At 33.0% G+C, this 13,208-nt stretch overlaps 1 protein-coding gene across 20 annotated transcripts in view; it reads left to right on the forward strand.

Annotated features, from left to right (window-relative positions):
• Window positions 1-13,208, forward strand: part of TMTC2 (transmembrane O-mannosyltransferase targeting cadherins 2) — a 416,895-nt gene that overhangs the window by 270,024 nt on the left and 133,663 nt on the right. For all 20 annotated transcript variants that reach the window (XR_014083335.1, XR_014083337.1, XR_014083332.1 and 17 more), the window contains 3 exons: window positions 1,002-1,087; window positions 1,609-1,793; window positions 2,877-2,955. Coding sequence is in view for 11 of the 20 variants with exons in the window: in XM_081594871.1 (XP_081450997.1) it covers window positions 1,002-1,087; window positions 1,609-1,793; window positions 2,877-2,955 (350 nt within the window). In the remaining 9 variants the exon portion in view is untranslated. The remainder of the gene's footprint in view (window positions 1-1,001; window positions 1,088-1,608; window positions 1,794-2,876; window positions 2,956-13,208) is intronic.

Consider the following 13,208-nt stretch of genomic DNA (forward strand, 5'->3'; position numbering starts at 1 on the left):
GTCTGGAAATGCTGGGATAATCCACGTGGCTAGTCACTGCCGAAGCAGCCTCCTAGGGAGGTGCATAGAGTCTGAGGGTCTGTAGACAAAAGCATGTCTCACAACGGGGAGCTGAAATTTGCTCACTGTTCTGAAATTCAAGCTTATTTGGCCAAATCCAAATAATAAAGAAGTAACTATGTGTATGGCTTTCAGTCTGTGTTCTTTGATAGAATCTGATTAGATTCCAACTCTATCCTGTTGACCCAGGTTACCTGTTGCTTTTTGGGCGATTTGGGCCAGTATTTCCCAGGCAATAGGGCCAATGGGAGAGGCATCTTAGGTTTAAATGTGTGTGTGTGTCTGTATATATATATATAGTTCAGTTATATATATATATAGATAGATAGAGAGAGAGAGTTCGGTCGCTAAGTTGTATCCGAACTCTTTGTGGACTGCAGCACGCCAGGTCTCCCTGTCCCTTACTATCTCCTGCAGTTTGCCTAAGTTCATGTCCATTAAGTCGGTGATGTTATCCAACCATCTTATCCTCTGCCACCCTCTTCTTCTGCCTTCATTCTTTCCTAGCAGCAGGGTCTTTTCCAGTGAGTTGGCTCTATGCATCAGGTGCCCAAAGTATTGGAGCTTCAGCTTAGGGCTTTAGACAAGTTTCTTTTCTAAAATGATGGAAAACTGTCCATGTTCCGAGGAGAAATGCAAGTGGTTGGTAATTCTAGTGGGAGAGAAAAGACTGCTGGAAAGGGGAAAGTTCAGTGAGGGGTAAAGGGCTTTTAAAAAATACTTCTTAATACTTTCTAATGCAACATAAATGCAACTGATACCTCTCTAAACATTTTCTTTCCCAAGGAATCATTTCCTTCTATTCAGAATTTATTTTTATAGTACCAGGTCATTTTTATGACCCCATTAACCATTTTTATTTTTGAAATATAAAATGAAAATTTGTGGTTTTATGTATACTAATACTGTCTTGTCTCCAAATTTCTATTTTCCTCATGCAGAGGGTTACTTCTACAAGAGAACAGCAGGTTTGCAGAAGCACTACATTATTATAAATTGGCGATTGGGAGCAGGCCTACACTGGCTTGTAAGTGATATTCAAGTCCTTTTTAAATATCTCTTTCTTTCTCCATGAAAATGGTGACCTAAAGTCTCATGGGTTAAAACACATGATACTTCTATTTCTGAATACTTTCCAGTCAAATTAAGAGCCTTTAACAAGTACATCTCTCTCAATTTTAATGTTTTGGTGTCTGATTATCATTTTGATACATTAAGAAACATGCAACTTTTATTCATCTAGTTTCTAAGCTCAAAATATTCTGACACTTTGAAGGCAGAGACTATTTATATATATATATATATTAGTGACACCTAGTATGTTTATATATTAGTAGTACCTAATATATAGATATATTAATGATACCTGTACTTTGTACTACATTATTGTTCTTTTGTATGTTTGTTGTTCCCTGGAGGTTCATTTCTTGATTTTCTTTTAAAATCAGAAATAATGCATTAAAATGAAGTTGAAGTAAAAATAGCTTTATTGTTTCCACAGTGTACATCATCTTCTCTCATTTATATCTCCACTTTTTTATCCTTCAGCTGCATATTTAAACACGGGTATTATTCTAATGAACCAAGGAAAGACAGAAGAAGCCCGACGCACGTTCCTGAAGTGTTCTGAGATCCCTGACGAAAACCTAAAGGACCCTCATGCCCATAAGAGCTCGGTCACCAGCTGTCTGTACAACCTGGGGAAACTCTATCATGAGCAGGGACACTATGAGGTCAGGCCAGAACCTATCTGCCCTGTTCCTCCCCCTTGTTCTGATCTGGTCTCAATGATTTCTACCTGTGATCTCATTGTAGGAACACTGATAATTTAAGAAGCTAATACGTATTTTAATAAAAGAGTTTTATGGGGAAATTCTTTTGGTAAAAACTCTCTGTTTAAACAAAACAGATTTTTTCACTATGATTTTCTCAGAGTAATATGACTCCTTATGAAAGGGAAATAACATACGTTACTGTCCAAGTCGTTTGCTCACCATTTCTTTGATTTTATGATTTAAGACATGCTATTATTGTTATTTGTATTCATTGTTTGATGTTAAAAAATACATTTTTTTATACTCTGCATGTTAAGTGATTTGGTATAAATCCTACTTGTTTCTTTTTATTCTTTTAAACACAGAATGCAATGAAAACTATTTTATTTTTTTCTGAATTGGGAAGAGGGGAAAAGTGATGGATACAGGATCTTGTACAGGAAGTCAGGACTTGTACTTAGTCCTGTGTTCCTTATCTCTCACATGAAGCCTGCCTTCATGGGGTTTGTCTCTCCCATTCGATACCACAATCCACTTTCTCAAACCACTCCCCCAGAGACTCTCACATGATATTTTAAGACTGGAATCTGAGGATAAAGATGCAATTTCAAAAATAATTGCATTTCATGATCTCAGTATGTCTCAGTAGCTAGAAGATTGATTAGTTGATATTTTATTTAGATTGTACTTAATTGCTTGACTTGAAATAATGACGAATTTTAGAGGACTATGGGTGACTCCAAAATATAAATTTTTCTAGTTGTTTTTATTGCATAATCTATGTGAATTGAGAAATTTAAAGAGTATTGGTAACATCTGACTCCTTGTTAAACTGATTTTTTATATAACCTTCACTGACTGGGTTGAATGATTTTATTCATGAAATTGAGGTAATTTGATATCAAAGAATAAGTCAGTTGAATTTTCCTCTAATGAACCATTTAGAAAGAGCAATGGGATATTTTAATTTTGGAAAGATGTTGTTATTTTGTTTCAGTGAATAGCCTTGTACTTTATTTCTTTTTCTGTTTCTTAAATTAGGATGCCCTTAGTGTATACAAGGAAGCAGTTCAGAAAATGCCTAGGCAATTTGCCCCACAGAGCTTGTACAACATGATGGGTAAGTAAAATAGTAATATTTTAATTGATATTTCAGGGATCTGTGGGAAAATTAAAACCTGTACCTGTTTTAAATGGATCTCTAATAAATCATGTTTTAATCCTCACTAAAAAAAAAAAAACCCTATTTACAGTTGGATGTCACATTTAAATTTTCACAAAGCACACCTATTCTAAGAGCAAATAAATATTGTTAATATAGTGATTCTCAACAAATTGGCTGGATCCCAGAGTTGAAAAGGGGCTCATAAACCAAAGTGAGTATCAAATATTAGCTAGATTCTTGAGATTGCAAATGATGAATAAAGTACATATAGATTTTGATGAGTTTATCAAATTTCTGATAATTTTTGATCATGTTATTTTCTTAATCAGAATATTTTCAAAAATAACCATGCTGTGATATAGAGATTCCTGATTTTGATGCTTACAATAGATGAGAATGAGCCAACTTGTGTGGTTTGCACTGATAAAGGTTTGGCTCACAAGAGGTTTTTTTTTTTTGCCCCCCCCCGGGGTATTATTTTAGAGTAAAAGCAATACTGTGAAGAGTATAAATGTTCTAGTACAATTGTTCCTTTTTCTACATTGTGTAATTAGCTCAGTTTTCCAGAAAGTATGCAAGTGAGGGCATAGAGTTTTCTAGGTGCAAGAGGTCAAGAACTAGAGTTCTAATAAAATCTGCCTATAACCTGTGATTGGTCCATGACAATCTCATAGTAAATTGTTACCATAGCTACTTGATCATGGACATACCTAAAAACTGTCTATTCAGTATGTGACTCTTGAAAAGAATCCCCGAAGTTTAAGATGTCCTGTTGATTAACGTTGCTGTTTCTAGATAGGGGAGAGAAGTGAGAGGGCTGTTTTTGTCTTCAAATCAAATATTTCTTTTTCTCCAAAGTACAAATTAAACGTCAAATTTTCTTTTCATTAAACCTGGCTAAGTTTTTAAAAAATATTTCTAGGCCTTCTTCATGTATATAAACTATATGTGACTAAATCGTTTCTAGGATTATTTTATACTTCTGTATCCTGTGATTTGAGAAATCTGATCGTAGCCGTATGGCTTTTGAGTACACATAAAAAATCCCATGCCTTCCCTAACTAGAAAATATATGCCTGGCAAGGACACTCACTTCTACTTTTTTTTTTTAAACAAAAGAAAATTTAGAAATGTTTTAGAGCTCGAACAAGGCACATTTCAGCAAAAAGAAAGAAAAAAATGATTTGGAAGAGGTTAATATATTCATCTGTCTCTTGAATCCTGCCCCTAGTTAGCCTGGACAGCAGCGGGGTGATTTAATGCTCCTGTTAAAGAGGACACTGAAGTATTTTTAGTTGCTGCTATTTTTCTCTTGGATATTATCACTAAAAGATAAAATCTAGCTTCCTTCAATGTACTCTTGTCCTTACCATCTTATGTAGCAAATTCACACCTTTTACTATTTGACATTTTACTATCATTCTGTCCACGCAGGTGAAATGTACATGTCCATAGAGTGTGTACCTAGAATATGTAGATGTATCAGTTGAATGAACTTTTCTGTGTTAGTACTGGATGGTTATTTATTTCACAGTGAATATTGAAAGAACTATGTTCTCTAGTTTTCTCTAAGGAGGCATATTGGTTTTAGTTTATAATTTTGTTTTTAACACTAATGCTTAGGAAGGACTATTTCCCAATTTTCCTTGATTATCAATGAAGATCTTTTTCTTTAAATTAGGAAAGGACTCAGCTCCTTGACGATAGACTACATGTGGCATCTTCATTGTTAATAGGAAGTGTGGTATTCACTATAGTGAACAATTTCAAAAATTCATTCAATTATTTTATGTAAATACATTTGATTGAAAATTCAGCTGTTACCTTGGGATCTGTGTCTCATATGGTTACACAGATGCTGAGCACTCATAGGCAGCAAAAGATAAGTGTGTCCCTGGAGTGATTACTTAGTCCTTTGTCTTATTTTCCATCATAGAAGGAGGGAGCCGCTTTGCCCAGACTCTGCAAAGCCCTCTAACAATTTGCGAGGGGAGAATCTCAATATAATTTAAAATTTCAGATTTCTTCCATAATTATAGTGGCTGCCTTCTGTTTAATTTTATGTGATGGTCTGTCAGCTGACCAGGTTTTACAGTTTCAGTTGTTCACGAAACTATAATTTTCTCTGAGAGTAAGTTCACCTCCTAATCAATGGGTGATATCCTCTGAGTGTTGGCTTTAACTCCTAATACATTTTGATTAGCCTTCATTTGACAAGAAAAAAAGTGGCCCAGGAGATAAACTGCCCTATCGGTTCATCAGTTTCATTAGTCTGTCAGCATGTGCTGATTATCCTATCAAGTTTGTCAACAGCCTTGAATATGTTTTCTAATTCTTATATTTGCATATTATTGGTGCCCTTTAGGGATCAGTGATGGATTTTAATGTCTGGCTATATTTAGCCTGCAAGTATTCATTTTTCTCATGGCTCATTAATTTACCCCTTGAAGACCATTACCCCCAAGCACATGCATGTGTATATGCAAACATTTTTTTTTTCTTATATTTGGAGAGGTTAGGAGAAATAAAAGAATATGTGTGAAAAAATACAATTGTATTTTAATTCTATTATTTGTTTAATAACGTAATTCATTGCAGCTGCTTAAAGAAAACACACACTCTGGTCCTTTGTATTTTCCCTTCCCTTGAACATTTTATGAAAAACATCACTCCCTGCTGCATGCTAGTAGTTGACTTGCCCTGAACATCAAAAGAGCCTATTTTTTGAATTTGTGTATTAATAGAAATAACAAGATTGATTAACTTGCTATCCCAACTTAAAATTTTCCATGTTTTATCATAAGACGGTTAATTTTTATTGTGGCAGTTTATACGTAAAATTAAAAATCTACTTTAGACATAAAAATCTACATAGACATTTTCATTATTCTCTTTGATTTCATAGCATCAAGATGATTAAGTCACAATAATTGAGGATTGTGTCCCATCTAAAATTAAGTAAATTTATAAGCAGGTACAAATCATGTTTTAAAAGATGCTATATATCATGTTTATAAACAAAAATTAAACTTTTACCTAGGCAGCAGTTATAATTAGTAAGGTATGAAAATACATGAATTATTAAGAGGCCAAATCATAAAAAAATTGCTCCTAGCCAGTTGTGTGACTTCATTTCTGTATTTCCTCTTCAGAGGAAATGGGTTGGATTCAGAGACCCCAGGTTCAACTTATGGCTTTAGCACTTTGTAGCTGAGTGAAGTTGGACAGATTACTTAACTGAAGCCTGAATTTCCCCATCCGTAAGGTGCCTGTAATGGTAGTGTCTGAGAACTGATTGAGATAATGTAGGTAAAGAATATTGGAGCAAATGCCCAGTCTAGTCAGTGGTTCATAATATTATCTTCCTTTGTAATCATTATCATTTCTGTGGGCTTTAAACTCCAGAAGTCACTAATTGTATTCTCTAGCAGTTCTTTCTGTATTAACAATGTAAATCTAATTTCTATATAGATACAATTTTGAGATTGTGATGGCTCTGGAGTCACCAATGTGGATTCTATTCAGTTCTGTCCTATCTATAAGTGCTGTATTTTCTCTGGAAGTCCATTTTTCCTTATCTTTCAACAACCACAGTCAAAATCCTTCTTTTATCGTTAACTGTATCAACCAAAAGTCAGACACGACTTCACTTTCACTTTTCACTTTCATGCATTGGAGAAGGAAATGGCAACCCACTCCAGTGTTCTTGCTTGGAGAATCCCAGGGATGGCGGAGCCTGCTGGGCTGCCATCTATGGGGTCGCACAGAGTCAGACACGACTGAGGTGACTTAGCAGTAGCAGTATCAACCAAAAGTGAAACAGCCTACTTAGGCTACTAACTAACTACTACTACTTAGTATTAGTAGTAGCTAACTACTACTAGTTAGTAGTAGCTAACTAACTACTTAGTTAGTGCCCAATTAATTTAATTACATTAATACAGTAATCCCTCTAAATTGAAATCATCATATTTAGTGTTTTTTCTCCTTTTCCTGTCATTACATATTTTTCCCCCTAGACTTAGTCAAAATTACTCTTTATTCTGAAATTATTTTTTATTCTGATACCCATTGTAGGCCTTTATTGATTCTCAATTTCTCTTCTTCTCAAATTGTAAATGATTTTTAGAATCATAGGATGTTAGAGATAGAAGATTCATATTTTTTAAAATCCTCCTAATGTAATCTTTTGTTTTATATGATAGAAATTCACACCCAAAGAGTTAGGTTGATCTGTTTGCGATTGCACTGTTTGTGTTACAAACAGAAGTGTAGTTTCCTGGTTTAAATTTAAATGCTTTTCCTATTTAGCAGTCTTGCCAAAACTGGCATTCTTTACTATGTCAAATAACTTATCTTTACCCATATAAAAACTAGCATATGCAGATGGTAAAGGACAGGGAAGCCTGGCATGCTTTAGTCCACAGGGTCGCAAAGAGTTGGACACGATTGAGTGACTGAACAATAGCAATATCTATATTTACATATAGACATATCTATATAGATATATGGATATAGATATCATTCCCTGTCAAATATATATTAAAAACCTTTTCATCTTAAAAATAATGAAACACCTACAAAATTGTTTCATCACATATGTATAAAATATACAAGATATTAAAAATTTTTATATGTAGGATAACTTTTAACTGCCTTCATTTTTTTCTCTTCTTTCTCTTCATTTCCCTTATTGTGTATGCTTAAGCATTGTTGTTGAATAATCCTAAGAGATTGTGGAAAACTAAATTAGGTTGTAAGTTTCAATTTTATCAGTATGAATCCAATCCCAAAGGTCATTTTTAAGCCTATTTACTGTTTAAAATTACTTGGCTTTCTTAATGCAAAGTGATTGCTGGGTTTAATTATGTAAGCAATTTGGGCCATTTCATCTTGGTAATATATCTTGAGAACAAAAGGGCATGATGTATTCATAGAGTAAGAGTCTGGAGTTAATGCCTTGTTGTTGAAGTCTGCAGTCACTATGTTTAGAAAAATCTGTATGCAAAAAGAAAAAAATCTTTAAGATACAAGTACTGAGTCGGGGGGAGGATATAGAGGTGGTGGTGGGATGAAATTGAAATAGTCCATATAGTTTCTGCTCTCGTAGAACTTTCTAAGTGATTTCACGATTAGTCTAAAACTCTAGTATCTTTCCTTAATAAGTAAATGGCTATGAATCAAATGGATAATTGTATTACTGTAGCCTCAAGAATATTTTGTTTATATCTATGTAGGCTATGCTATGTTGACTTGCCAAACAAACCAAAACAAACCAATGAAAATCTCAAGCCTTTTTTTCTAACGTGATACTATTATCCCAATTTGCATATATATTCTTGTTATCTTTTTAAAAAATGAATGTCTGTGTTGGGTAAAATGCTTTTACTGTAGTGAGTGGTTGCATTCTTCCAAGGGAAGTGCATGATAATAATCATTGCTATTTATTAACTTATTTGCCTTTATTTTGATCTCCTAGGAAAATACTGCTTTGATTCTCTTATTTCTGATAATTCCTAGATCTCTTTTTGTACACACCCCTGTTACTTATAAAATCAAAGCTCAGTACTGGAAAATATATTTTCCTCCATCAGCCTGCAACTAACAAGTCTTTTACTTACATAGGTTTAAGATTGAAAAGATGCTTTCTTCTCTCATTGTTTCATAAAAGAAGAAATTTTGTGACTTAATTTTCAGTTTTGTGAAATTTCCGCACTTTGAGCTAGTGAGAATGGTGCAAGAACACAATGAATTTATTGGGGCATTTTTTTAGATTAAAAAGCTTACACAAATTTTAAAATTTGTATTTTTGAGAAGTAAACTTGTGGGATGAGAAAGTTGTATCATAAATGGCTATCAGGGAACTTTAGGTTCCTTACTCTCGTTTAGGTAAGGAGAACTGACAAAGATGTCAAATGCACCTCCTGAAAACAAAACACCAAAATTCTCACTTGTAAATTTATCCTAACTCACCTGAAGGATGTAAACTCTGTGCTGAGTTCAGTTAGTAGGCTGGCTGTCAAAGAAGTCTGTTTTTCTCTCAGCCTCTGTACGGCTGGCTTTTCAGCTGATTAATTTCTTTTTGTTGGATTATTCCAGTGTGTGTATCTATGTGTGTGTATGTGTTTACGTCACTTTTTTCAGAGTATATTTAGAAATATTCAGAGTAAATTTCTCAAAGGATGGTTTACATGCTTAATTTTTCTTCTATGACTGGTGGTTCTTAAGTGAAATGCTCAAGTCACTTAGCATGCTGACTGTGAAAAGATGGCTTTTTACTGTGTGAGATTTGAGCTTCACATCTTTCAAGTGTGGAAGCATTAACACTCCAGTAGTGTTAAGCTTTTTATACCACCTGCTTCCCCTGTTTCGAGTTCTGGTGATTTTCTTATGATTGCTTCCATTGGCACTCTTAAAAATCTATGAGTCAGCCTTTCAAATATGATATGACTATATAACTGGATTACCTATTGATTTGTTTACCTCCAGAAAGAATATTAACTTTGAATTTTTAAGCTAAATCTATTCATTGAACTTTCATTTCTCCATCATCAGAAGAGACAAGACCAGGAGAAAGGACAAGACCAATGCCAGGACATTTTAGAAATTCACTTTGTAAGCTATGGAGCCAGTAAGATAAGGAAATCATGAGGTTTTGGCTGTGTTATCAAAAAGAATAAATATATAAAATGTATGTACACAGTTTGCTCCTAAAATTTCATTTCTTAGTATAAAACTGTAGTGTTTTTTTTTCCCTCTTTTTACCATTCACGCTTGATTTAAATTCTACATTACATACTACAGTTACAGACATTAATTTGCTAGGCATTAGTCTATACACTACAAAGGCCCGCCTCCAGTTCAGCTGCATTAAATAGGTAATATATTTTGTTTAAAGTTTCAATTAAACCTAAGACCAGAAGATATATGGTCCCTATGGGGAGTTTGAACATTTTCATGCCAGTATTATGGTTGCTGAAGGATCATGCTTAGGTCTAGATGTCGCTTGCTTTCCTGGAAATATGAGACAGTTGATTATATTCACTGCTATTAAAACCACACAAGCCCACCTGTTACATTAATTCATACTTTTGCCAGGTTAGTGGTAAAGGAAAAGACTGAAGCTTAAAAACTTTATTTTTAAATTGAGTCATAAAGAAATGAATATACTCAAATTAATACCTAATTATACCCTTATTATCTGATTCCCAAATGGTTTCAATATATTCTACTTTAAAAATATGTTTTCTGAGGCTTCAGTAGAAGTAAATGAGAAAAAACATGTATAATTTGCTCTTTCATTGGGTACTTTCCATGGAGTGAATCTTTTACTCGGTTAATAAATATCAGTGGAGTTGTTCTTAGAAAATTAATGTATTGTTATGCTATAGTTGGAAAATTAACTAAATTTCAAATCCTGGCATTCTTAAAAGATGCCAGTTTTAATGACATTGAGATGAAATAGACATAATAATGAAGAAGGAAAAAATCATATATGAAAAATATAGTCCTAAAAATCAGTGTTGAGAAAACGATAATTTGCACATATTTAGAATAGACCAGTAATACAAATGAAGTTTAAAATTAAATACATTACTAACTGTATGTCCTTTGCTGTGTATATATTTATATTTGTTTTTTCTAATAGGTAGGGAAAGATTGTTTTCTAAAAGAAAATCTCACTTAATTCCCCCATGAGTTGTTATATAGTTGTGATTTATTTGTAATGATAAAAGTTATTGTCATATTCAGATTAAACAAAGCATTAAAATAGAACATGAAGAGTTTTGTCCCAAATTGCAAGTCTTTTTTTTTTCTCCAAACATGTAATTATGAGCATGGGGTTCTATGAACTGTTTGTAGAATCTTATTTTTAAGTATTCATTAAAAATAGGATGAATTTTTAAATTTCTGATCTCTCTTAGTGATTAACATTCATATAAAAATTTATAGTATAAAATACATTATTCATTACATATTATAGAGTCATGTTGCTTAATCCATACATATGAAGTGTATTCCTAAGATGTGTATAAAGTAAAAAAATGCTTTTATTATACTTTTCTGATGGTTTCCTGCAAATATTTATATCTTATTTTTCTGAATACTATTATTTTCATTAATTCTTCCCAAACTAGTACTACATTCACTCATTCTTTTTTCTTCTCTCTGGAGTAAACTTTGGGTTTTTCTCAGCACAATTTATAACTTGCTTGCATATATTTCTAGTAGTCTAAATTTCAGTTCTATTAAACCATTTTATTTTATTGTGATTATCTTGTGGATAGTATTATATTTGGAGGGAGAGGATCACACACACACAGACACACACGGAGAGTCTCACTTTCTCTTTTTTGGGAAATTCTGAGCATATTATGGGATTGTCTCCAACATTTGTTAATTGATTATTTTTAGTGATTTAGTTCCTTGAAAGCGTAAAGGAGATTGATGAAGCCTAGAGAATTTCAGGATACCCAGTTGCAAAAAGAGCTATAGTGACATAGGCTCCTGGCTATTTTTCAAGTTAAATTTTGATGGTACATCAAATGTTTTAACAGTAGGTATTAGGAGCCTTTTAAACTTTGACTGATGTTTAACCTCTTTCCTCATGGTTAGTGTATCAATTTAATGGAACACATATTCAGTTTTTTCCCCTGCATTTCCTCTTTTTGCTTTAAAACCAGCCTTTCTGGCTTCAAGGATTTCCCTTAAATTTGATGCTATAAGGACTTGCCCCTAGAAATATATCAAAATTTATTAATTTTTTATAGATAATAAAAGTGAAATTAAATATGGTTGGGGAAAGGAGTTTTTATAAAAGTTGATCTAGGAAAATTGATTAAATGTTTGGAAAGAATGAAATTAGCTATCTGCCTCACACCACATGGCAGAATGTATTTCATATGGAATAGGTAGCTAATTTTAATAGTGAAACTATATAATTAAAGGGGAATATAGATCCCTATGGTGGGGAATAGTTTTTTGTGCATAATAGATAGTAATAAATTTACACAGGAAAAGTCAACCTGATTTGCGTGTGTAAAAATTAAAGTAGTCTGATATGAAAAGCTGTTAACTGTCTTTTGCTTATCATAAGAGAAAGATAAATGTCTTAATTAAAAACTGGCTTAAAATCATTAAAATGATTCACAATTTTAAAAATATTGATTGTTAAATTTTTGTGGAAAAAATTTGTGAAAACGTGTTTTTGGGGAACTCCCTGTCAGTCCAGTTGTTAGGACTCTACTTCCACTATCAGGGGCTTGGGTTCGATCCCTGCTCAGGGAACTAAGATTCCACAAGCCCCACAGTATAGGCAAAAAAAAAAAAAAACAAGAGAAACCAGAAAACAAAAACAACAATATATGCATTTTCATTAGTTCAAGGATTTCACTGCTGTATATGTGTTCTAAGATAAATAAGATGTATATTAAAAAAAAGAAAAGGATGATAATTGCTAAAGTAGGTTTAGTACCTACAAGAATATGGGAGGGGAATTTGAGTACACAAACAATTAATATTGAATGAGAAAATATAATTTTGGAAAATATAGCATATTTTTATTTAATACAGTAAACTGTTAGAAGGAACCTAAATATTTAAAACTAGCAAAATGTTTTACTTATAATTCACTTTTTTAATGTTTAAAAGAAATTGTGGAAAAACAAAATTTTACTAATCAGTATCTATGATTGATGGGATTCATTTGATTTAGTAAAAGTACCACCTTTCAGACTTTCTGCAATGAGTAGATATAATTAGATAATAAATATATAAATGTTAAAAATAAACTTAAAGGAATAATCAGGACTTGATCTAGTCAATCTTGAGTAGATCGTCTAGAAAATCCATCAATTTGGCATTTCCTTAAACTGGGGTACTGTTACTGGTTTATGAAACAACTATACAGATTACTGGACAGTCTTTGTCTATAAATTTGGGAGATTAAAAAGTTATTTAGTCTTGGCTCCTCATTTTGTAGATGGTAAAACTAAGGCCCTTTCAGGGTAAGGAAGTTGTAGAACATATGCACAATGAAATACTACTCAGCTTAAAAAGGAACGCATTTGAGTCTGTTCTAATGAAGTGGATGAACCTAGAGCCTATTATACAGAGTGAAGTAAGTCAGAAAGAGAAAGACAAATATGGTATATTAACACATATATCTGGAATCTAGAAGGATGGTACCGACGATCCTACGTACAGGG

This window comes from Giraffa tippelskirchi, chromosome 4 (assembly GCF_054371585.1).
Source record: "Giraffa tippelskirchi isolate mGirTip1 chromosome 4, T2T-mGirTip1v1.2.pri, whole genome shotgun sequence".
NCBI lineage: Eukaryota > Metazoa > Chordata > Mammalia > Artiodactyla > Giraffidae > Giraffa > Giraffa tippelskirchi.